Genomic DNA, 26,031 nt, shown 5'->3' with positions numbered 1-26,031 from the left:
CAGCTAATTTTTTGTATTTTTAGTAGAGATGGGGTTTCACCATGTTGGCCAGGCTGGTCTCAAACTCCTGACCTCAGGTGATCCTCCCTCCTTGGCCTCCCAAAGTACTGGGATTACAGGTGTGAGCCACTGCTCCTGGCCCAAGCCGAGGTCTTAAAGGCCCTCAATCCGCTTCAAGCTCACTCTTCTCCTGTCGCTCAGAGTAGCAGCTATTTTTTCTTCTGGTGGGTGGGGGTTAATATCAACAATAAAAATAAGATTAGAGATTGAAAAGCAAGAGAGTGGGAGGTAAAAAAGCCAGGCCTGGTGTCAGCGGAGTTTCAGGAAACGTATCACCTGTCAAACATGAAAACAAACACAGCCCTCTGTGCCCAGCCTCTTCCTGTGGGCGATCAGGACAAAGTCCAGAGGACCAGAGAGCTGGTGGCCAAAGAACCAGCTTGCAGGAGGAGTGCCTGTGGATGGGCTGGCATCCAGGGCACAACAGCCAGGTCAGGACTTCTCTCTCCATTCTGCTCGACTGGGCAGACTGAGCTCCCATGGGATCGGATGCCCAACTCACCAAACTGGCTGGACCTCTGAGTTGCAGGCAGGAGGCACAGCCTGGAGGCTAGGGGCAGAGGCTCCTCCTTCCTTAGGCAGCCCAGCCTGGTCCTGCTTGTCCCCCAGCTCCTCACCCAGGAGCAGCAGTGGTCATCTGCTGGCACAGAGCCTCTCCAGGTTGGGAACATTGCTGGAGGCTGGATCAGGCCTCGGAGGGCAGCAGACTGTTGGTTAAGAAAGCAACAACTTTTCCAGATAATCAGCATCATCATAGTTGGTAAGATTATCTGACATTTACTGGGTGCCGGACACTTTATAGATATAAACTCTCTAAGCCTGACCACAACACATCATTAAGTTCATTTCACAGGTGGGAAAGCTGAGGCACAGTGGCAAGGTGTGGCGGAGGTGGCATCTTTAGGTAGGGAGAGTGGGAGGAGAGGGCCAGGCACCATCATGGATGCACCCTACTATGCGCTAGCCTGATGGTGATTCACCTTCATGCCCGTGATGGGTGGGCGGGGTTAGCATTCCCATCTGTGGATAAGGGAGCAGTTCTGCAGGGTTTCCTGAGGTCCTGTGGCAGACACCCGGCAGAGCCAGGGCTGGGAGCCAACGGCCGGCTGTGTGATTCCGAGCCCAGTGCTCCTTATCCCTCCCACGCAGGAGCCCCAATGAGCAGGGGCGGGGCCACAGGTAGAGAAAGGAGCTCTGGACTCTGGGAATCTTAAGTTCTCCACCTCATGCTTAGCCTGAGCTTGCTGTGCCATCTGCCACCTCTTGCTCTCTCTGGCTCCTCTGAAAAATACAGTGATCTCAAAGGTCTCATGCACAGTGATATTGCTCTGGGGTAACAGACTGGACTGGAAGGAGCCCTGAGGCAGTGAAGGTTGGAAGATGGTACAGGAAGCTCCATGTGACACTGTTTTTCAGATGCCAGAATGCCAGGCAGATTCTCCCTGGCCAGGCGCTGTGGCACCAGAAACCCCATGCCTGCCTGCACCCCAGAGGAGAAGAGGGGCTGGCCTGTGTGAGGGATGGAGCCATGGTAGTAGGTCTCAGCACACTGGAACCCCCCCGAAGAACTGAAGAAACCCTGATGCCCAGGCTGCACCCTGAGCAGCTCGTCAGGATCTCTGGCAGTGGGGGCCGGGCATCAACAACCTTTAGAATTCCTGGGGTGATTCCTGTGTGCAGCCAAGGCTGGGCACCACCACTCTAGGGCATTTAGGAGTTGGGGACAGAAAAAGCCTTGGCCCCTAGGTGGGCTTTCCAAGGCCTGTGACCTCCTGAAATTGGAACGAAGCATGTGCCTGCCCATCTGCGTGCATCTTTCTAGGGAGGGTTCACAGCTTTCGTCAGCTTTTCTGACCTAAAGGAGATTAAAATCCTTGTTTGAGCCCACACATTTGAGACAGGTCTGGACAATAAGGTGAGACCTCATCTCTACAAAATATTCAGGCATGCATGATGGCGTGCACCTGTGGTCCCAGCTCCATGGGAAACTGAGGCAGGAGGATCGCTTAAGCCCAGGAGGTTGAGGCTACAGTGAGCTGTGTTTACACCGTTGCACGCCATCCTGGGCGGCAGAGCAGAGTGAGATCCTGTCTCAAAAATATATATATTTTTTAAAATCCTACCTTAGGAGGAAGCAACCCATCTCCACCCCAATCCAGCGATATCATTGTAAGGATCAGAAACCTCCAGCTGCAGGGTCAGTGCTGGTCTACGAAACTTTCCTGTTCTCTCTAGACCTCTCTGTTCTCTCTTGCTTCCTAAAAATACACACCGAGAGCTGCTTATTCACAAGGCACTGTTCTAGGCTGTGGGACACAGGGTGAGTGGGACAGGGGCAGCCCCTCCCCTTGAGGAGCCCGTATTCTAGTGGCAGATGTAGACACACTAGTGAACAAATGGGCTAACTGCAGTGAGGGTGCCGTGTAACGATCTGGGCTGCTCCTTCGAGTCTCCTGGGGAGCCCAGCCCTACCCCTAGAGATCCCGATGACTTGGTGGGGGCGGGGGGCCTGGGCATGGCCTCTGTTGATTGTAACGAACAGCTGGAGTTAAGGCCTTCTGAATAGATTGGATGTTCAGGGAGGGCCTCCGGAAGGAGGGACGTCAGCCTTCTGAGCCAAGGCCTGCAGGGGAATATGGGAAAAGAGTAATCCTGGCAGAGAAACCCTTTTGCAAAGGCCCTCAGGTGGGTATAAGGGCCTGATACACCAGGACAACAGGAAAGAGGCCACGTGAGCTGTGGCAGGGAAGAGGATGGAGGAGTGGCAACCCAGGTGGGGCCCTGCTGGCCACACAGGGAGCCTGGATTTATAGTGAATATGTCTTCATCACCTTTGGAGAGTCACAGACAGGAGTGACAAGATCTGGGTCATGTTTTTCAGAGTCCTCCCTGCTGCCGTGTGGACGACGCGTGGGTGAGGGCAGAAGTGGGCCCTGTGACCAGCTGTGCTGGTTTCGTGGAAGGTGAGTCCTGGGCCGGGAGGAGAGGCGGATTGGAGGGGACACACATGGGCTGTGGGGCGAAGAAGGTGAAGACCCGAGCATGGCTCTCGGGTGTTCAGTCTGAGCCACCTGGTGAGTGGAGGGACCATTTATTCCCCGCCTCCGGCTCCTACAGCATTTAGAGTCCTGGAGTGCTGGTCTCCAGGGAGGCTTGGCAGCAGATCCTGGCATTCAGAGCTGGCCCAGAGTTGAGCGCTTCACCCACCCCCCACCCACCTTGCAGGCAAGGACAGAAGAGGCCTGAGACCAGCCCCTACAGACTCATGGACAGTGGATCTCAGACTGCCTTCAGGTGGCTGAGCACTTGAAAGTCCTGGTGTTCTTCATGGCAGTCCCTCCATCTGTCTGTCCATCCACCTGTCCATCTACCTACCCATCCACCCCTGCATCTAACCAGTTTTTCATTTGGCAACATTTGTTGGGAGTCTACCTTGTTCTCATAAATAACATAGTCTTCCCCCTCAAGGTATCACAGTCCTCAGGGGAAATGGACATGTAAGTAGCAAATGACTCCACAGCATGCATTATAGGAACGGCCATCTATCCACAGCCCACTGTGTGCCAGGCATTTTGCCCATACGATCTAATTTAATGTCTGGACAAATCTGCAAAATAGAGTTGTGGGGTTTTTTTGTCTCTCTCTTTTTTTTTTTTTGGAGATGAAGTCTCGCTCTGTCCCCCAGGCTAGAGTGCAGTGGCGTGATCTTGGCTCACTGCCACCTCCGCCTCCAGGGTTCAGCAATTCCTCTGCCTCAGCCTCCTGAGTAACTGGGATTACAGACACCCACCACCACACCCTACTCATTTTTGTATTTTTAGTAGAGAGATGGGGTTTCACCATGTTGGCCAGGCTGGCCTTGAAATCCTGACCTCCTGATCCACCTGCCTTGGCCTCCCAAAGTGCTGGGGTTACAGGCATGAGCCACTGTACCTGGCCTAAAAAATAGGTTTTATTTTTGTCATTTCACAGATGAGTAAAGTGAGGCTCAGAGAGGTTAAGTCACTTGTCCAAGGTCACACAGCTAGGAGGCATTAGAACTGCATTCAAACCCAAGGCAGTCTGATGCCAGAGCCTGTTCAGGCAGCTGCTCCAGTCTCTAGTGCCACTGGAAGGAAGGAGAGGGGGAGTGCCCCTAAACCAGCATGTGTCTTGGGGGTCGGGGGTGGCAGAGGCGGTGATGGCAAGGCTGGCTGGAGTTGGTTTCCTGGAGGTGGTGATTTCTGAGGTGAGCGTTAAATGATGAGTAGATGTTGGTAAAATATTAATATAATAATTTTATTATACAAACTGATTTGGCATAAAATGATATATTTGGTCAATGAAAATTATAGTTGCTCAGAAATGGTCACTTCACCTGCTGCAAAGTGTAACATAAGATCAACACCTCACCAGGCTTGGTGGCTCACGCCTGTAATCCTACCACTGTGGGAGGCCTAGGTGGGTGGATCACCTGAGGTCAGGAGTTCAAGACCAGCCTGGCCAACATGGTAAAACCCCATCTTTAATAAAAATACAAAAAATAGTGGGGCATGATGGCCCATGCCTGTAATCCCAGCTACTTGGGTGGCTGAAGCAGGAGAATCACTTGAACCCAGGAGGCGGAGGTTGCCATGAGCCAAGATCGTGCCACTGCACTCCAGCCTGGGTGACAGGGCAAGAGCGAGACTGTCTCAAAACAACAATGAAGAGCAGCACCTCCATCCTGCTGCTCATGGCTCTCTGAGACGGTTCTGGAAGTTTCCATAAGGCGTGCCTGCACCTCATTCCCTTTAGTTGTCGGTGTTTTTAACACAGGAAAGCTTGGGCGACTCTCCAATGTTTACCAAAAGTATACACAAGAAAGCGTAACAGTGGAGGACATTCTTTTGGCTTAATATCATCTGTAAATTAAATCCTCATCCCTCAGTTCTTCCTCAAGTACTGAGCCAACTGATGGTGATGACACAGACGCAGCCCCAGCTCCGGGTCACCAAGTCCCGACTGTGCCAGGCGCTGACCTCACTCCCTCTTCAGGACGGGGGTGCAGTTGGGAGTTCCACTCTCCAAGGAGATGAATGAGGCCCCGGATGTCCCTCCTCTGTGGCCACACATTGGCAGAGCCAGGATTTGAACCCTTGTCTGGGGATTCTGTGTCTTCTCTCTCTAAATTACAATCAATGCCTGCCAGACAGCTGGCTGTTTTCTTTCCCCGAAGATCCCACGTTGAGGGTGGTCCTGCGCCCTGCTGCCTCTTACAGGCACTTGTGGGCACACCATTTGATCCCCTATACTGGGGCCAGCAGGCTTTTTCTGTAAAGAGCCAGCTAGGCCAGTAGGCAGGGCTATGTGCCAATACAACTTTATTTATGAAAGCAGAAATTGAGATTCCATGTAATTTTCATGCCTTAAAGAATCTTTTCATTTTTCTTTTAACTATATAAAAATATGAAATCTGTTCTTAGCTCAGAAGCTGTATAAAAAACAGGCAGGGGGCCAGGGTGGTCTGCAGACTGCGGTTTACAACCCTGGCTCCACACCAACCCTTATTTCTGTCTCATGGATGGCAGACTGAGGCGCAGCTCTCGGCATGGGAGGGCAGAGCCGGGCATAACCCCTGGCCCTCTGAATCCAACCTCGGGTGCCCCTTGGAGCTCGGCAGTGGTTGTGGATTCCTTGAAGTTGATGCCACAGCCCATTGTGGGTGACCTGGCTGTGTCCCCGCTGAGGGCCGAGCTGAATCCCTTGCTTGTGTGGGACTGACCATCTCCTGCCGAGTGTGGAGAATGTCCTTCACCCTCTGCTCCCTGCCGCTGTGAGGCAGAAACATCTATACCTGCAGGGCAGGAAGACTTTGTCTTCTGGATCTTGGCCAGCTTGCCTGGGAGCCACCCACCCAGGATCCAGGTAGCAGCACCATCTTCTCCCTCGAGTGATGTCCAGGTACCCTCTGGGTCTGTCTCGCTTGGCTGGGCTGCATCTGGACCTACCCAGCTGCCTCCTGTGTGGGATGGAGCCCACGGGTGGTATAAGGGCCAGGCGGCCTGGGCCATGACCTTGCCGGTCCTCCTACTTGTAACCTTGGGCAGGCTCCTTCTCCTCTCGGTGCCTCTGTTTGCACATAGAGGGCTGAAGAGCTTAGCTCAATGCCTGACACAATCTGTGTGTGACCAAGGGACCAGCCAAGCTTGCCCAGGGTCTGGAATATCACGGAAATACCAGCCCAGTCACGTCTGCCTTGGCGACGAGGTTCCCATCCTCCCCCTTGCCCTCCGGGCAGAGCTCCTCTGAGCATTTTGTCCTCACACCTAACTGGACAAAGAAAACCCAGCCATCCCTAGAGATCCCTTTATGATCCCAGCTGTTGCCCAGAAAGGACCACTTCATAGAAGAAAGATCCTGGGCTCTGGAAACCACTGCAGCTTATGAGCTGTGTGACTGGGGCACGTTACTGAACCTGTGTGAGCCTCTGGTCTGCCAGGGATAGGGATATTCACTTCCTGGGCCGGTTGTGAGGAGGAAGGGGGATGTTGTCTGAAAATGGCCACTTGTAGTGTTTGCTATTCCCTGGTGGCCACCTTCTCCCTCACAGACCCCATACTTACTCTTTTTTTTTTTTTTTTTTTTGAGACAGAGTCTTGCTCTGTTGCCCAGGCTGCAGTGCAATGGTATGATCTTGGCTCACTGCAACTTCCACCTCCTGGATTCAATAATTCTCATGCCTCAGCCCCCTGAGTAGCTGGGATTACAGGCACCCACCACCACATCCAACTAATTTTTATATTTTTAGTAGAGATGGGGTTTCACCATGTTGGCCAGGCTGGTCTCGAACTCCTGACCTCAGGTGATCTGCCAGCCTTGGCCTCCCAAAGTGCTGGGATTACAGGCATAAGCCACTGTGCCCGGTCTATACTTACTCTTTTCTAAAAGCTATCCTTTGCTGCATGCCCCCGCCCCGGCAAGGCTGAGCAGAGGACGTGGGAGCTGGAAAGTGTAGAAACCCCCTTCCCGGACTTTCTGAGACTGCAACACCATGCGTCTGACTCAGGGTTGCCAAAGAGCTCTTTCCGCACTTCTCCAATTTCGCAAGGATGCCAGTGGCCCCGGTGCCAAGGGGCACAGTTAGTTCTGGACTGCAGTTAGAGGACGTTCTTCTGGTGAAGGGTAGCTTAGCTGTTACTGCCTGGGCACTGAGCCTGGGTTGGTCTCTTGGGGGATGCCCTGTGCTGCTTACTGGGAGGAGACCTGGTCAGGCCCTAACACAGCAGATCTGTGAGAGGAAAGAAAAACAGACGCCACCTCGCTTTGGGAGAGAATCTCTCTTTTCTTGCTGTCTTATTCCTGACGTTTGGGAAGTGCCTGCAGTATTTCAGGCTCTGTGCTGGGAGGTAAGAGAGAGCAAAGACCACAGCTATCCTTGATGTACTGCAGACCCCAGGGGCCTTCCTAGGCCAGGATGGGGTTTGGGCATCGAAGGTCTCTGGCTTTCTGGCTACGGGGAAGTCATGTTTTCTCCTCTCTAGGTCTAGAGAAGGCCCCTAGGGAGGGTCCCAGGGTGCACTGCCCTGGCTCCTGAGTCAATGCCATCTCTGCAATTCTCAGACCCACGCCTTAGACCCCCCCAAGACTGGAAGAGCCATTTTGTCGCATCTCCCTACATAGCACTTAAATCCCCCATGAGTATTTTTTTTAGACGCTTCCATGCTGCTTGTGATGGGGAGCTCACTACCACCCGGGTGGCTTTTTCCTAACTTGGGCAGCTTTGCTTCATGTGGTACCTCCCAAATCTGCCCTTTAGAAAGGCAGTTAAAGAAAACTTCTAACAAAGCTGTTAGGGGAAGGAAAACTGGACTGGACCCCTTGGGAGGTCATGAGCCCTCCTCAGTAGCCACCTTCCCTGTCACTGGAGGTATATAAAGTGGAAGCTGAGCTCCCACTTGACAAGGAGAATAGAATATTATTGATTGTTAACATGTCCAGAAAAGAGTAGGGGCTGGGCGCAGGGGCTCTCTCCTGTAATCCCAGCACTTTGGGAGTCTGAGGCCAGTGGATCACCTGAGGTCAGGAGTTCGAGGCCAACCTGACCAACACGGCAAAACCATGTCTCTACTAAAAATACAAAAGTTAGCCAGGTGTGGTGGAGAGCACCTGTAATCCCAGCTACTTGAGAGACTGGGACATGAGAATAGCTTGAATCCAGGAGGCGGAGGTTGCAGTGAGCCGAGATTGTGCCATTGCACTCCAGCCTGGGTGACAGAGCAAGACTCTGTCTCAAAAAAAAAAAAAAAAAAAAAAAAAAAAGAGTAGGGAACCTACGTGTAGCCGGGGAAATTGCGGACTTTCAAGAAACCCGAGCCTCGGGCTTTCCCTTCCCTTTGCTCTGTGGCCTGCCCTTCCCCCTCCATAAGGCAGGGAAACGCAAGTGGGCCTGGTGCCTTCCCCGCCACCCCCTAGCCCAGCTTTGCCCATGCAGCTGTCCCAGGCCAGCTGTCCAGGCCCCAGCTGCCCGGCGGTGCTGGCTCCCTTGGCCCCACAGGGCCTGAAGGCTGGCGGTGGACACTCCTGGATTTTCTGGCCTCAGAGTCACGGTGAGGCAGTCAGCTTCCCTCTTGCTTCCGGGGTCCTCCCCTCACCTGGGGTCTTTTGGAGTGGAGGGGCACAGCGTGCTCAAGCATGATTTGTGTCATCTCAGAAGCACGGCTTGTGTCATTGGAGAGACTGAAAACTTGGAAACAACCTGTGTGTCCAATCTTAGAGTGTTGGTGAAATGCTTTATGGGATGGCACCTCTGGGACTTTAACCTGGGGCCACTGGGCTTCCTGAATGGGTTTCATGAGGCCCATGAATTCCCAGAAATTATTAGCATCACACAATGCTAACTACACATGAATTTTCTGGGGCACTCTGTGAGCCCCCAAATGTTAATCAGTACTGGCAAATAGGATGGAATCCCATGTACCATGTGAAGCGGTGTTGTAGAAGAGCATTTCATCAGCACATAGAGAGTGAAGATTATAGAATGAAAAAAAGACCACAAAACGCTGTACGGAATGAGCCCAATTTTGTTTAGAACCGTTTGTTATACACACACACAAACACACATACATATGAATTATAGCTTCTAAAGTGATGACAATTTTTAATTGCTGGGGTGTGCTACATTTTGTTTGATTTCTGGTGTTCTGTTTCTGTTGGGTGTTCTACAATGCATGTTTATTGCCTCTGTAATAAGAAGCCAGGACACTCAGCCCATTTTCTGAGAAGCCAGAATTCCCCTTCTCACCTTGGCAGCCCCCACAGTTCCCAGCCCCTAGTTCCAGAGGGAGTCTGTGAACCAGCACAGGTCTCACCTCTGTGTCTGTCAATGCATCACTAACTTCCTGGCCCCCTGACTTCAGCCAGAGTCCATCCGTGCAAGTTTCAGAGCCTGGGCCACGGAGGTGCGGAGCGAGGGTCTCCCTCTACCATTTTGCTCCCAGAAGCCACAGCCCCAGTGCAGTGTCTGACCCAGATCCTAACTGCCAAGCATCAAGTACCTGGCCCACGAGACTGCTCATGGGACCTCACTTCCTAGCTATGTGGCTTTAGGCTAGTGGTCTAACCTCTCTGGGGCTCTGCGTCCTGCAAGGCAGGGGCAGGGTTAGAACTCACCTCCTGGGGCTGCTGCAAGGGCAAACCGAGATGATCCCCTCACTGGCCTGCCTGCCTTCTGTCTTCCCCCAGGGAGTTCCAGGACTGGCAGGATGGGCTCAGCCTGTATCAAAGTCACCAAATACTTTCTCTTCCTCTTCAACTTGATCTTCTTTGTAAGTATGTCCCATGCCACCCTGACTGTCCCGTACCATCCTGACTGCCTCCGAGAGATTCTCTTCCCAGGGGCTTCCCAGCCTGAGCCCTTCAGCGTTGACCAGGCTGGGATTGGGAAGGTTTGGTGGGTGGGGACTGAGGATGGACTGTCTCAATGGAACCTGGTGGGGGCGGCGAGGAGATTCCCTGGCATTCCCGATTGGTCCTTTGACAAAGCTTTATAATCCTGACCCGGCCTTCCCCTCTCCTAGAAAACCGGAAGCCTGGGCTAGCCAGGGCTGTAAATGGGGATGGGGAGGACGAGGAGAGCCCCTGGGCATCCCCCTAACTCCACAGCAGGAGCTGCTGGAAGAAGCCTCTTAACATCTCCCTAGTCCTGTCCTGGCCCCCACCCTGCCCGTGTGATTTGGGATTACAGGAGGATTGTTTGAGGCCAGGGATTCAAGAACAGGTTGGGCAACATAGCAAGACCCTGTTTAATCTACAAAAAGTGACCTTTGACCGTTCCAGGCCCCAGTTGCCCCTATGACACCCTGTCCCTGTTGTGGGGAGGTATCTCCCTGAGCTCTCACAGGGTGAACAAGAGTGGGCCAGCGAAGGACACATACCTCCCTCCCCAGACCCAACCCAGCTGGCCTCACTGGGTCCCCAAGCCACGGGCCATCCAGATGTCAGCTCTGTGGACACTGACTGCTGGTTTTCCTGGGGTCTTGGTTTTCCTCTCTGGCCTGGCACAGATGCCTCTTGCCTTGGAGTTGCGGGGATGGTGGGGTGTGTGTGAGTGTGAGTGTGTCGTGGGGGGAGCAGTGCCCTGGAGAGGCCTTCATAGCCCCGGAATAGTGTTGGCGGCACTGGCTTCTCCATGTTGATAGTTTACCCTATACTGTTAAAAAAAATAGGATTGTACAGTAGGATGTTTATTATGATCCAAATTTTTAAATGTACCTATTCATAAAAAGTGAGCATTTTTGAGAGGAGAAGAAAATCCCTCTGAATGTTAACTTTGGGATTCCTGGGAACTTTGATTTTATTCTTTATGCATCTCTGTATTTTCCAAATTTTCTATGGTAGATATGAATTACTTGTTTGGGGAGGGGGGGGTTTTACATTACAAGTTACATAGTTCAGGGAAGTTTGGGAAATAAAAAAGAATCATTCCAAATTCCCCTTCAGGCCAGTTATGGCGGCTCATGCCTGTAATCTCAGTGCTTTGGGATTACAGGAGGATCGTTTGAGGCCAGGAGTTCGAGAACAGCTCAGGCAACATAGCAAGACCCTGTTTCTCTACAAAAAAAACTTTTAAAATTCCCCTCCCTAACTCTAACCCAAGGCACAGATATGTACACGTGTGTTCCTGGCACCCGCACACAAGTATGCACACACGCATGTGCCCGCACAAGCAACCCTGGCACAGGGCTGTTTTTGTCCACCCTGGCTGCCTCCTGGAGGACCCTATGAGGCCCCACTGTGGCTTGTTCCTCTGCTCACGGCAGCCAGCGCTGGAACCCACCCCGGGCCGGGCTGGGCTTCCCCAGCTTGGCGGTCAGGTCTCTCCTGGCTGCCCTAGGACTTTGGGAAACAGCTGCCCTTGCAGGCAAAGGCAAGCTTTCCTGGCAAACACTTGCTGTCTGGGCTGAGACTCAGCATAAAGGCCAAGAGACCAGGACCGGCGGGTAGGGGAGAGAGGAGCGCTGTAGCTCTATCCCTGGGGGCTTTAGAGTCTAGAGAGAGGGGCCTGGGATCTAGCCTAGGAGGTCACAAGGAGCTTGAGTTTCAGGGCTATGAAAACTTTCCTCCATGCGGTCAGGGGGTGGTGAGATCCTAGTAGAGAAAGGGAGTGGGGTTGGTGGTGCTGGCCAGGGTGTCCCTTTCTGTCCTGCTCCCAGGCTGCCCTATGGAACCAGGGACTGGAAAAGCTGCCCTCTGGCCAAGGCTTGGCCTTCGTATTGGCTCCTCCAGGGAGCTGGCAGGAGCCAGGTGTTAACTGTCCATGTGCCAGGGCCCAGGAGGGCCCATCAGGATGCTGGAGCGGGAGAGGGGGAGCCTGTGTGACAGGAGGGTGACAGGGAAAGCAGAAGGCTGGAGGAGGCAGAGCAGGCTTGTTTACTCCTCAGCAAACGTGTATCTGACACTCAGTATCTTCAGATGTTCAGGACGGAAGAGCCCTCCTTGATTGCTATACATCCGGAGGTTGTGTCCTAGGGAGCAGTGGGCCTCCAACAAATAACTTCTCACATGCATGGAAAATTGCGGTTGTTGGGGTGCTAGGAACAGATAGGCTTCTGGGAAAGCAGATGAGGCTCTTGGCCTGGTCGGGGAGGTCAGCAAAGACTTCCTGGGGTTCTGGGTGTGGCTATGGGGAGGGGGTCAAGGGGTTGAGGCAGAGTGCACCTCCCCAGGCACAGACCAGGCTGGCCTGCCTCTTTGATTTATGCATGTTGGGAGGGGTCAGGTGATTGGATTTGTGGTTTGGAAAAACCCACGTGGCTGCCATGTGTGCTCGCGCCTGCACGCATGCGCACGTGCACAGCTTTGCCTGTGCTCCCTCTGGACTCCAGACTCCCCAGCAAATGGCCACTTTTCTCAGGTCCAGAGAAATGCAGAGGCACTGGTGCTGTGGCTCTGCTGGGGAGGGGCGCTCGCTGCCCTGAGGGTCCCGGATCCTGGCTGAGTCCCATCTGGGGACTGGAGAAGGACTGCGGAGTGATTAACATGGGGCGTGCCCTGCAGCCCCAGTCTTGGTTCACAGAGAAAAAGGGGGTGCCATGGTGCCTTACCCATTCTGGTAGGCTGCCCAGCCTTCTTCCTGCCTGTGCCGCGGCCCCGTGGCTGGTTCAGCCACACCTGACCAGCAGGCAGGGGTCATCAGACCTGCAGGGGACTGAAGGGGTGGCCATGGGGGCTTTGCTGTCTGGGTTCCTCTTGGTAAGTTGAGGAGGCAGCTGAGTAGTGTGGGGTTTGGATCTGCTTGGGATTATGTGTGCCCAGAGGAGATTTTCTGTCCTGCCTGCCACTCCTTCTTGGTAGGAGCTGTCCTCCCTTTTGCCCCATCCTGTGAATGTGGGAGGGAATGGAGCAGGGGCTCTGCCCACGTGGGTCTGAGGTGCAGAGGGAGCAGACGTGGGCCTGGGCACTGGCCTCCGCCTCGCTGTCCTGCGGGGTGGTGGCGGTCTGGGAAGGGGTGCAGGAGTCTTGGGGAACCAAACTCCCGGGTCCTGGAAAGCCCCGCTTTCCCCCAGCTGTGCAGGCGAAGGTGGACCCACCTTCCAGCAGACCCTTCTCCTCCCCAGTGTCTCAGGGGCCTTTCTGTCCCCAGAGACTGGCTTTCTTGGTGAAGGCCAAGGACAGATCCCAGATATCCCTACAGCACACCTGCCACTGTTTGGCTTCCAGTCCCTAATGGATGAAATCAAGGCCTCCTATAAAATTCCCTGTGTACAAAATGAGGACGATTACAAGGCCCATGTCACTGGGAGAGAGGAGAGGACAGATAGGACCTCCGTGATGATTCTGGTGGGTGACACTGGGGGTAGATGTGGGGTGGTCACCGTGCCTTTGTGGTTGTAGCCACCAGCCACAGTGGTCTAAGGAAGCAAGTTCAAGGGTAAGGGGAGAGAGGCAGCCCCCTGCCCCCCACACTGAGCCACCTGGGCCCTGGGGCAAAAGGAGTTGTCAATAATACTGATGCTGTCAACATTTTATTTCACAGTTTAATAGTTCATTTATCATGGATTTCGGAACTTAATTTTTTTTTTTTTTTTTTTTTTTTTTTGAGACAGAGTCTCACTCTTGTTGCCCAGGCTGGAGTGCACAACCTCAGCTCACTGCAACCTCCGCTTCCTGAGTTCAAGTGATTCTCCTGCCTCAGCCTCCTGAGGATCTGGGATTATAGGCACCCACCACCACACCCAGCTAATTTTTTGTATTTTTAGTAGAGATGGGGTTTCACCATGTTGGCCAGGCTGGTCTTGAACTCCCGACCTCAGGTGATCCACCCACCTTGGCCTCCCAAAGCGTTGGGATTACAGGCGTGAGCCACTGCACCCGGCCATTAATTTTCTTTTAAAAATATTGCTGCAAAATATTATTTATCTCGATTCCTGAGTTTTTAGTGCTCCCTCCTGTGTTACCCCTGAGGCAAGGTGCCTCCTGCCTTGGGCCAGTCAGGGCTCTTATCTTTGATAATGATAGAATGAGGCTGATGGAGACCTTGGGCCCAGGCCAGCCCCAGGCTCAGGTCTCTATGGCAGCTGCTGACCTCAGACCTGAGATTATGGGATGATGGCTGAGGTGGGAATCTGGGGCTGATGATACAGGTGGGAGTTTCAAGATGGGCCATCCACCAGGTGGGCCCGAATCCAGACCCCAGGTAATGGCCAGCCTTGTGGGCTGACACAGGGCCACCCCCACCTCCAAAGGGAACCTGCGTCTTTACCCAGACGACAGCACTTCCCCAGCCTTAGCCAGCTTTGTGGGATGGGGGATCTGGGACACCACCTGGGGAGATGAGCTCAGCCCTGGTAGATGGGAGAGAAGCAGGGAATCCCTGGGCTTGGGGTCCTTATTTGTAACCCCTCATTCATTTTATTTTTCTTTCTGGTGGGATAGGGACTGGGGTCTTGCCCTGTCACTCAGGCTGGAGTGCAGTCTCATAAACAGTTCACTGCAGCCTTGACTTCCCTGGGGTCAAGTGATCCTCTCTCCTCAGCTTCCCCAGTAGGTGGGACTACAGGCATGCACCACCACATTGGCTAATTTTTAAAATTTTTTGTAGAGTCGAGGTCTCACTGTGTTGGCCAGGCTGGTCTCAAACTCCTGGGCTCAAGTGATCTGCCTACCTGGGCCTTCCAAAGTGCTGGGATTACAGGCGTGAGCCACCTTGCCCAACCTTCATTTTCCTTTCAAATCCTGCATTTGCAGTTTGGTTCAGGAGCTCATTCATTCCCCCAACCACTTAGCGCCCAGTGTTATAGAGCGGCTGGGGATGCAGAGCCGCCTCCAACCAGCCCTGCCCTCAGGGGGCTCACAGTCTAGCCAGAGAAACCATCACAGCAGTTAGACCCAGTGGGAATGACTGTTAAGTGGTTGCCACAGAATGGGGGTACCTAAATCTGCCTGAGGGGGTCAGTGAAGGCTCCTGTGGCAGGTGGCCCCATTGCTTAGACCTGGGGATGAGTTGGACTTTGATGTTCAAGTCCATGGAGGGTCTTCCTCAGAGCCTGTCTTGTTTGGGAAGCTCCTGGGCCCTCAGCTGGGTGGGTGGAGGGATGAGCTGAGAAAAGGGCTGGGAGATGCAGCAGGAAGGATGCCCCTGGCAGGAGACTGCACCAGGAAGCTCGGCTGAGTCACACGTGGCAGAGGGGCGAGCAGGGGGGCAAGAGGGACTCCCTGCCCAGGGTCCTGCTGTCTGGCTTGCTGGGCTGTGGGACATCCCTGAGGCCGTCTAGGTATCCCTGGGCTGGAGAAGGGTGGAGCTGGTGCCCTCTGTGGCCCCCTGCCCTGCCCACTCCACCCTGACTTGGGTTGCAGGGACAGCTGGCAGGGGGAGGGCTCTCATCTGCTCTTGGCTCCCCATTTAACTGTCCCTTTCTCCTTCCAGATCCTAGGTGCAGTGATCCTGGGCTTCGGGGTGTGGATCCTGGCCGACAAGACCAGTTTCATCTCTGTCCTGCGTAAGGACCCCTCGGCTTCCCCAGAGCCCGGCCCCCTCGAGACAGGCACAGCTGCTCCCATGAGTGCCTCGGCTTCAATGCCTGTTGCTTTTCCAGCTGACCTCAGGGATGCGGCCAGGTCCCACTGCCGACCACTGCCCATGGCTCCCTCTGCAGGGGTTTCCAAAAGGAATTTTCTCTTCTTCCCCGAACAAAGCTGCCGTTGTCTGGGGAACACTGGGAGATGAGGGAGGCTTGTTTTCCCTTCCTGGCCCCTTCCCTCAGCCCTGACCTTGGGAAAGCCTCTTATGTTCTCTGTCCCTTCACTTGCCCGCTCAGCAGAATGTGGGCAGCAGTCCCTCCCATTTCACAGAGATGTAGGAAAGATAGATTGTCAGAGCCGCTATGAGTGGTCCTTCACTGTGAGCCCGGCAGCAGCTGAGTGGGTCAGGGTGTGCACGGATAGAAAGGTTCCAGGCACAGCCACCAGGTATCATGCTTGTCATGTGCCCAGCGGTTTGCACCAATAAACTGTTTTTTTAAAAAATTTTTTTGATACAGAGTTTCTCTCTTGTTGCCCAGGCTGGAGTGCAATGGCACCATCTTGGCTCACCTCAACCTCCGCTTCCAGGGTTCAAGCAGTTCTGCATCAGCCTCCCAAGTAGCTGGGATTACTGGCGTGCACCACCACACCCGGCTACTTTTGTATTTTCAGTAGAGACGGGATTTCACCATGTTGGTCAGGCTGGTCTCGAACTCCCGACCTCAGGTGATCTGCCCACCTCAACCTCCCAAAGTGCTGAGATTACAGGCATGAGCCACTACGCCTAGTCTGATAAACTCTTAATCCCACCACAGCCCTGTGAGGTAGATACTACTCAGAAAGGTTGTCATTGCTGAAGTTCACACAGCTTCTAAATGGGAGGTATAGGCCTCAGACTCCAGGGGCTTTGGTCCTAAATGCAGCACATGGCAGGGTGAGCCACAGTGTGGAAACCCCTTCTCTCTCCTTTAGAGGCAGAAGGAAAGGAGCCCAAGGCATTTCTACAGAGAGAAGAGCCCTTTCGCCCTACTCAGCCTCCTCCAGGAAGCCCTTAGGGCCTGCCACACTGACCTCTGGGGCGCTCCCTGTGGTGGGAGGGAGGCACAGTGGAGGCCACCAGGGCACAGCCATGCCACTCCCCTTGCTGAGTGTGGCCCTGGCTCCCTTCTCCCAGCAGCTGCCCGAGGCAGCTGGTTTGGAATGTGGCCCATGGCAGCTGCTTGATTTACATAAAGCGGAACCTGGCTAGGTTGTGACGATGGAGGGGCCACATCTGTCCCCCTGACCCCAGGGACTAGGCCTCCCCTCTAGGAGCTGGAAGGCGAGGATGCTCCACACTGTAGCCACATCTGATGCACCTGGAGCTATGGGTCTCACCCCTTTCACCCTCCATTCTGGGGTTAGGGAGGGTGGGCGGCCCATGCTCCGCACACTCTCTAGACCTGTGACACACCCTGCTCGGCCCCATTAGGCCCAGCTCTCCACTTCCTGAGTCACAGCCCAACCCAGCATGCACTGCACCCCAGGGCAAAGTCTAGAGGCCCAGCCCGCTCACCCACATTTCTGCCCTCTGCGCCCTGCCCCAGGATGGTGCAGTGGGGGTGAGCCCACTGCGTGGGGAGCACTTCCTGCTGCAGCTCTGGCCTCCCTGTTAACACGGGTCTAAGAATCTCAAGCTGACCTGACCTTAAAGACCTACCATATGGGGGTGCATTTTCCAGATGCTTTGACCTGAGCCCCACCCGCCCTGAGGGACCTGACTTTGTTGGTGTAGGTGGGAGCCTAAGAACTGGTGTTTTCTAAAAAGTTTCCCCCGGTAGATTCCCCAGACAGCCAGGGTTCAGAAACACCGATCCTCTAGCCTGTCACTAGGTACTTGTGTAAACTGAGGCCGGGGGTGGGGAGAAATGACTTGCTGAGAGTCACGGAGCACGTGAGGGGCAGAACTAGGGACAGCTCTTTCCCTACCGAGTTGAATCCCTGCTCTGAGTCCATGGGCTGGGCATTTCTATCGTTTTACAGAGGAGGAAACTGAAGCACAGAGAGGTACAGTAACTTGTTCAAGGGCACACAGCGAGCAGGTAGGGGAGCTGGCTGTAGACCAGGTGGCCTAGCTTCTAAGCCTGTGCCTTGAACTCCTGGACCACCACATGGCTTTGCAGTCACGTGCCACTGGTTAGCACCTTAGTAAGAGGAAGCACTCTGCAGCGAAGAGCAGGCTGGAGCCTGACTGCTGGGGTTCGATTCACAGCTGTGCTGTCCACTAGCTGTGTGACCCTCAGCACATTGCTTCACCTCTCTGTGCCTCCTCATCTATAAAATGAGGATCGTAATAGAATGCACTTTCTGTGGTTATTGTGAGAAAAGAAATGAGCCTCTCATTTTTATGTGAAAAGAGTTTAGGACAGCCCCTGGTGAAAAACCCTACATAAGTGATTCTTAACTACGTTTTATGATACAATTTAATCCCTTTGCCATCTTCAAGAAGCAGGTTTAGACCCATTTTACAGAGAAGGAAATAGAAAATGGCTTGCACAAGGCCAGAGTGTATTGCAACAGAGCTGGGATTAGAATCTGCTTCTCGTGATTCCTCGTTTCTGTTTGGGTCACTTTCTTTCTACATTCCCGGTCCCTCCTAGGCCCAGGAAGACTTAAGAATAGTTTTTTTGTGTGTGCCGTGCACTGTGGATGGCCTACCCCAGAACATACCCTCGCCTGCTTCCTACATCAGGTTGCTCAGATTTGGGGTAGGCCTGGGATCCTGGGTGAGGACAAGAAGTGGCGTCAATGAAATATTCTGAGATGCGGAGACCTCACAGTTCTGATCTCCTGGGGGAAGGATCTGAGTTGGGGTCTCAGCCCCGGGCCTTGCCTGCCAGGCGACTTGCAGCCTGCCAGCCTCTCCGAACCGCAGGGTCCTTGCAGACATATCAGGATGTGAGCACAGCCGTAGAGGGCCGTTGCTGAAATTAAGCAGGATGCTTTGGATAAAGGGCCTTGTTCAGGGCTGGCACAGAGCGGCGGTCGGGGCAATGCCAGTTTCTTTTTTCTGGGAGTAGTCACTGGGAGGAATTGTTGGAAGTCAAACCCAGGAAATTTAGGAAGAGTGGTATTGACAGCCTCTCCCTGCCCACGCCGATGGCTGGGGCTCGGTGCCAGAAGGTCCCTACGCTCACCCTCAGGAAGCCGGGGGACTCCTGCGAGGAACTGGGTGGAGGGAGCCTGGGAGTAGGGTGGATTGGCCAGGGCTCTTCCTGAGCTCCAGAACATTCTGTCTGTGACCAGGAAGTAGAACTGAATCCCACAGTCTCCCTCCCACCATCCAGCTTGGTAGTTATTACTTAAAGGAGCGGATGTTCCTTTAAGGAGGCCTCTCTGGGGTCCCCAGGGAGTCATGGCCAGCCTCAGACCTATATTCTTTCTTCTGATGGTCAGGGGTTGGCCCTGGCTGTGCCTCAGTCCTTAGGGGAGCAGGTGAAAAACGCAGATCCTTGGCCTTCTGCTGGGAGTGTCTTGGTCGGGTTGTAACAGACGCAGGCATCTGCATCTCTAAGAGCCTCCTCTGATCCACAGTGCTCTCCACCCTCCTGGAGACCATGCCCAGCCTTCCAGAGTGCCTGGGGCTGTGGTGGGAGCCACCTACACCCTGGCCCTCCAGGTATATCCCATGCCCTGGGGGTACAGCGTAGCCATGCTGGTGAGCTAGAGATGACATGCGCTTTACCCTGTGTGATGAGTTGGGTATCTTAGGAAATGCTGGCCAAGTGCCCCGGTGAGACTCCTGACCTCCACCTCCCGGGGTGGGCCTGTCCACAGGTGGCTCTAAAGAGGGTCTTAGCCATCAGGCCCTCCCTGCGCCTCCTAAGCATCATCCCCTCCCAGGCTCCTCTCTCGCTCTCACTGGTCCATAATTTTGCTTTCTGATCTTCAAATACACCAAGGTTGGCCTTGGCTAACACCTGTAATACCAGCGCTTTGGGAGGCCGAGATGGGCAGATCACGAGTTCAGGAGATTGAAACCATCCTGGCCATGACGAAACCCCCTCTCTACTAAAATACAAAAAAGTTAGCCAGGCATGGTGGCATGTACCTGTAGTCCCAGCTACTCAGGAGGCTGAGGCAGGGGACTTGCTTGAACTCAGGAGATGGAGGTTGCAGTGAGCTGAGATCACGCCACTGCTGTCCAGCCTGGCAACAGAGCAAGACTCCGTCTCAAAAAAAAAAAAAATGCGCCAAGCTTACTCCTTCCTCAGGCCTTTGCACCTGCTGTGCCCACTGCCTGGAATGCTTTTCCTGCAGATTTTCCCTTGGCTGACTTCTCCATTCACGTCTCGGCTCACATGTCCCCAGCTCAGGCTGGCCTTCCTTAACCCATCCCGACCCTCTCCCTGCCCAGCAGGCCTCTGCACTTAGCCAGCTTTGGTACCTGCATGGCCCCTAACACAACCAGAAAACCTGTGTTGTGGGCTTTTTGCCTCCACCCTTATCACCAAATGTCAGACCTCATCCGTCTCCCTTCTGCATCCCCAGCAGATGGCACAGTGCCTGGCATGAAGTAGGCACCTAGTAAATAATTGTTGGCTGAGTGAACATGCATCACACCTGTCACAATACATGTCCCCATGCATCAGTGAAAAGAGTGTGGCGTTGGAGGTTTGCATATTTCCAAATCCCAACTCAGGCCCTTGCCTGTGCGCCTTTCTGAACCTCAGTTTTCTCATCTGTGAAATGGCCATGCTAGTGCCTGCCAGGCAGGGTGATGTCAGAGTTGGAGATGGTGTGTGGAAAGCCCCGAGGCACAGTGAGTGAACAAGAAAGGCTGCTGTTTGTTGTTATATGGACAAAAAGAAAGGCGGGTTAAAAATCAACCTGGAATCTTAACATCCCTGGCCCCTGCAGAACCAGCCAGCCCCTCGTCTGTCAGTTCCGCAGATAGTCACTGTGTGCAGCACCTCACTGAGAGAGGCGCTGTTCGGGCCGGGGGTTCCCTGGGAATAAAGCGAAGCTTCTGCTGTCATGCAGCTCTGGTTCTCGGTGGAGGGGTAGAGCAGACAATGAGCGGGAGGGATCTGTTTGGATCAGGAGTTAAATGTCTGTTCAATCCTGAGTAGTGTTACAAAGAAAAAAATGAAGCTGAGAAGGGAGTTGGGCTTGATAAGGGTACAGATTGCGATTTGACATGGGGGAGGGACACATCTGGGGATGGCAGCTTCCAAGGGAGTGAGCTGGTTCCCTCTTGGACAGTGAAAAGCCAGCAGGGGAACGCAGCTGACCCCAACACCCGGGCTCCAAGGAGGGATTGGGAAGCAGACCTGGGCAGTTAGGCCGGGCGTTTGTACCCGCTGGACCCACTGATGTTGTACTTATGAGTAAGTGCGCCTCTCCTCCCCCTAGAAACCTCCTCCAGCTCGCTCAAGATGGGCGCCTACATCTTCATCGGCGTGGGGGCGGTCACCATGCTCATGGGCTTCCTGGGTTGCATCGGTGCCGTCAACGAGGTCCGCTGCCTGTTGGGGCTGGTGAGTACGGGTCCCTCCGCAGCTGCCTGCCTGTTCCGTTTCATCCAGCCAAGCGCAGCCTGAGCACTGTGCTGGCCATAACTCCAGGTGGAGAGCATCTCCCACGGCGTGTGGGCTGGCTACACCAGGTAGGGAATCCGCGGCTGACTTTATGCCTGCTTTGTGTCCTCAGTACTTCGCCTTCCTTCTCCTGATCCTCATTGCCCAGGTGACGGCGGGGGCCCTCTTCTACTTCAACGTGGGCAAGGTAAGCCCTTTCTCCCTCCCTGCCCCCTCACTGGGCTGGACTGGCCATGTGGGGGATTGACGTTGAGTGTGGGGGATGGACAAAGCCCCCCAGTTGTCATAGACAGACCCAGTAGGTGTCAGGGACAGCCTCCTGGACGCTTTTCCATTTGATCAAGTGGGGGAGCGTTAGAGGAGAAGGTGGCAGGTGTGGGCAGTCGCTGCTGGGCCTGACTCACTGCTTTCTAGCTGTGTGGCCTTGGGCAAGCGGCTTGCCTCTATGTGTCTGCTCCACCGTCTGTGAAATGGGGGCAATAAGAAAACGGAACGCTCGGAGTGGTTGCAAAGATTATTCGAGATTATCTGGGTAAAACACGTAGCACAGAGCACCATAAGTACTCAACAAATGTCATGCTTGTTATTAAGATACTTTAGCAGTTATTATACCACTCACCCACAAATGAGGTGTCGGAAGGGAGATGTTCGGCTTTCAGAAATAGAAAACCAGACTTAGACTTGAAGGGCCTCTGCGGTTGACATAACCGGAAGTCTGGTTTGGAAGCTCAGCGGCCCTGGTTCTGGCTGTTCAGCATCCTTGCTGGGATGGCTTTCCTGCATCATACGACTTACCTCATGGTTCCAAGGTGGCTGCCATAGCACCAGGCACAGCGTCTGTGTTGCTGTGGCTGGAAGATGGGGAAATGTGCAGTGCCAGCCATGGCCATCCCTTTTATCGGAAAAGCAAGCCCTGACTGGGTGAGGTGGCTCACACCTGTAACCAATGTTTAGGGAGGCAGACTTGGGGCGATTACTTTGAGACCAGTCTGGGCAACATGATGAGACCCATTTCTACAGAAAATTTTTTAAAACGCTGGGCATGGTGGTGTACACCTGTGTTCCCAGCTACTCAGTAGGCTGAGGCAGGAGGATCACTTGAGGCCGGGAGGTTGAGGCTACAGTAAGCTATGCAACAGAGCCTGGGCAACAGAGTGAGACCCCATCTCAAAAAAAAGAAAAACAAAAGCATCCAATAGACTTCCCCAGACTGAGTTACAAAGCCACCCCTCATTGCAAAGGAGGCTGAGAATGTGAGTATCCAACCGTCAGATTCCCAAGACAGAGCCACAAGGAGCCAAGAATGGCCATTGGGTGAGCAGGTGTGAGTCACAGTTATCCATGTATTATATATGAAGCACCTACTGTGTGCACATGGTATCTTCTAGAAGCTTTCCATACATCATCTTGTCCTCACAATGGCCCTGCAGGGTTTTATGTTGACAGATGGAGAAGCAGATGCCCCGAGATGAAGAGCAGTAACCACATTGATAACCGTGACCCTGACCCCACCACCCCTGCCCTGGAGTCCAAGCACAGCATATACCAAGGACAGTGTCAGCCACATTACACTCCTCCCGCTGATCCTCACGAGGCCCTCTCAAGGTAGCGGGAGAATCTCCATCCTGCAGATGAAAAAGTACAGGCAGCCTAGGCACCCTGACTCCGAGTCCTGAGTTCACACGTCCCTAGACCCTGCTGCATGTGACCTGTGGCCTAGCAGACCCTGGGGTCCCTGCTTCCAGTGCCACCAGTTCTTGTCCCACAGTGAGGGTGGCAGAGCCGGCAGCCAGGCGGGCTCCTGCACGTTACCACTGGGAGGTCAAGTTGCCCAACATCTCTCTTGGAAGGGAACTGAGCTCGACAACTAACACTAAGAAGAACTTAGAACAAGCCTGGAGCTCAGCGCTTCACGCAAACTGCATTAATTATTCCTCACAACAATCCTGTGAGATTGTGGGCATCAATAACCCCCATCTTCAGATGAGGAAGCTGGAGCACAGAGAGGTCAAGCAGCTTGTCCAAGTTCACACAGCTAGTAAAGTGGCAGGGCCAGGACTGGAACCCAGGTAGCCTGCCTTCTGAGCTCATGCCTGTGAAATTTTCACTGTGGCAGTTCCTGCCTGAATCTGTTTTATTTATTTATTTAAGCAAATAAGTCATATTTACTTTATTTATAAAATAAATAAAAATTATTTATTCTTGTTTCCCGGGAGAATTTGATGTGGCTCCCAGCATAGGCTCAGGGTAGCTAAAGTCAAAATGAGAGCAGAACCTACATCAAGAGAGAGGAAGGCAGTTCTTCCCGAAACCAGAGGACAAGATACTCTTAGTAGCTAAGGGCTAACTTGGGCACCGAGCTTCCTGGCGGTCAAAGTGAAAGTGGAAAATAGTGGATTTTGTAGATGAAAAGCAGCTTGTTTGGCTATGAGACTGGAAGCCAGCAGTTAAGGGAGGGAAATTCCTTTCCCAGAAAACTGGATGTGGGGCCAGGTCTTCGTTTCTGCCTTATGAGACTGGAGCTTCTTTAGGACACTGTTAGTGATATAATCAGGGTGGATTAGAAGCAGGCCCCAGTGAGCTGATTCCTATGACTCAGAAGCTGGACGCCTCTGCAGGGGTCTCGGGCAGTCTACCCTCTCACCCCAAATGATTCACCATCTCACAGTAATAAAGATAGCACCCACCGAGTGGGCACCAACCACATCAGGAGCTAAGCTAGAAATTCGAGCTGAAATACATGTGTGAAATTTACAAACATTTTCCATTTGAAGAAACCGAGGCCCAGGAAAGCAAAGTGACTTTCGGCCACTGACACACACAGCTTGGATGCATCAGAGTGGGGATTTCCATCCTGATCCGTCGGACCCCAAGGCCCATGCCTCCCTGTGCACCGCGCTGCCCTCCCGAGGGCTGATTAACTCTGCTTGGCTGACGATGACGAGCTTAGCCTCAGAGCTGTCCTATCAGCCCCAGCACTGGACTTGTTTGGAGATGTGGGTTTCCTGACCCCTGCCAGGCTCTGTGCTTGCACCCCCAGCCCCATTTCTCCGAGAGCCCACACCCTCTAGTCCCACCCTTAGCCCACCACCACTTTTTCTGGAAGGCAGGGGGAAATTTTCTGACTTTACAAGGAAGTTCTGGTGCCACTGTATCGCCCGAGTTGGAATGAATGATTTATTTTTTTCTTTCCCAACGCGTTATAAATCTCAGTGGAAGACTAAACACACTCTTGATGGTGTTTATTCTGGCAGACAGGGCTTGGCGGGGGGTGGGGGGGGCAGGGGGGACTTGTTTGAGCATAAGGAAGGAAGGCCTTTTGAAAGGAGATAGGGATCCCAGGCAGGTGGGTGGGAGTGACCTGCTGTGGTCTGCAGGCAGCCCCTCTGTCCTTCCTTCCCCTGCCACCTGCAGCCACTGTTCTCAGAGCAGCGACGCGGAAGTTGGGGACCTTGGCATGGCACGTGACCTGTGGAGCCTTGGGTTCTGCTTCTATAAACTGAGAATAAACCTGCTTCTCCCTGCCCTGCCACCCATGTTGAAGTGAACGCAGGCTGTGGCACTTTTTTTTTTTTTTTTTGGGGGACGGAGTTTTGCTCTTGTTACCCAGGCTGGAGTGCAATGGTGCGATCTCGGCTCACCGCAACCTCCGCCTCCTGGGTTCAGGCAATTCTCCTGCCTCAGCCTCCTGAGTAGCTGGGATTACAGGCACGCGCCACCATGGCTGTGGCACTTTTATAAAAATGCAGAGTGGTGGCCAAGGGCCTCTGCTGTGGAACCACTGCTTTGACATCCTGAGCGTGCTGCTCAGCCTCCCTGTGCTCTGTTGCCTCATTTATCAAACTAGTAATAATGCAGACCCCCGTCCCTTCTCTGCAATTCAGAAATCCAAAGAACAATTCAGAAACCAAAAGTAGCATTTGCAACTCATTTGGTGGCAAAATTGAACCTGGGGAAGCAAGGCTACACCATAGAAGTGTCGCTGGGCAAATAGGAACAGGAGTGATTGCAGGCTGCTGCCCCGGCCCCGCTGGGGGGTGTGACCTATCCCCTCCAGGCCCTTTCTGCGATCTGGTCCTGTCTGCCAGAGCCCGCAGGGGCTTTGGTGGAAGAGCACTGGCATAGGGCAAGGGCATCGTACGGCACCCGGCCCAAGGCGATGTTGCTGGCATCATTACCAGTGCTTATTGCTATTGCCCCCGTTATTCACTTCATGAGGGCCTGGTAAGGGCTCAGTAGATGGCAGCTATTCCTGCTGCCCTCAGCGTCACCAGAGCAAGGGCCGTGGGAACCGGCATTTGGGCATGGCCCAAGATCCCTCCAGCTGTTTCCTCATTTGCATGTTTATCCAGCCTCTGTTTGGTGGGCAGAGCCCAGCTCTGGGATTCAGGGGCCCTGTGTCTTAGTGTGGGCTCTGCCGCTGATTGCTGTGTGGCTTCGGATAAGTTACCCAGCCCCTCTGACCCTCTGATCCACAGGTGAGCTCTTGGGCCATGGCCAGCGCAGGCAGTCAAGGATCCTGACTTGTTCTCTCTAGACAGTGGGGATGGGGGGGTGAGAAGGAAGCGAATGCAGGTTGCCCTTTCCTGTGGTGCGTGGGTGCTGAGCTGGGTGCCCTTGGCCTGCTCTACCTGTGCTAGCCAGGCCCCTGAGGCTCTGAGAACAATCAGACTCAAGCAGAAGACACTGGCACGGAAGGGGCTCACTTGGCATGGCTGGGAGCCAGAGGTGGGGGCCATGACAGTGACAGTGCCTGGCCAGATAGCTCCCCAGAGATGTTGTTCAGGGGAACTGTGACTTCCTTCTTGTTGTCCTCCCTCTCACCCCGAAAGCCCAAATCGCTGGTGGCACATACCCTCATGTGTGACACACAGGTGGTGAGACGGGTTCCTTGTTACTTAGGGACAGTGTG

The 26,031-nt window shown here is 53.8% G+C and overlaps 1 protein-coding gene across 3 annotated transcripts in view; it reads left to right on the top strand.

The window, feature by feature from the left end:
* CD82 (CD82 molecule) overlaps positions 1 to 26,031 on the top strand; it is a 54,078-nt gene that overhangs the window by 19,206 nt on the left and 8,841 nt on the right. For 2 of the 3 annotated variants that reach the window (XM_032283532.1, XM_032283533.1), the window contains 5 exons: positions 2,942 to 3,023; positions 9,763 to 9,845; positions 15,446 to 15,518; positions 20,935 to 21,059; positions 21,232 to 21,306. In XM_032283532.1, the coding sequence (XP_032139423.1) occupies positions 9,783 to 9,845; positions 15,446 to 15,518; positions 20,935 to 21,059; positions 21,232 to 21,306 (336 nt within the window). In that variant the 5' untranslated portion in view covers positions 2,942 to 3,023; positions 9,763 to 9,782. Of the gene's footprint in view, positions 1 to 2,941; positions 3,024 to 8,555; positions 8,628 to 9,762; positions 9,846 to 15,445; positions 15,519 to 20,934; positions 21,060 to 21,231; positions 21,307 to 26,031 lie in introns of those variants that run through there. The other variant, XM_032283531.1, reaches the window with a different exon arrangement.

This window comes from Sapajus apella, unplaced genomic scaffold (genome assembly GCF_009761245.1).
Source record: "Sapajus apella isolate SASKATOON/1434 unplaced genomic scaffold, GSC_monkey_1.0 scaffold14, whole genome shotgun sequence".
NCBI classification, from domain to species: domain Eukaryota; kingdom Metazoa; phylum Chordata; class Mammalia; order Primates; family Cebidae; genus Sapajus; species Sapajus apella.
The sequence above is the reverse complement of the archived record's forward strand: the minus strand, read 5'-3'. Positions and strand labels throughout refer to the sequence as shown.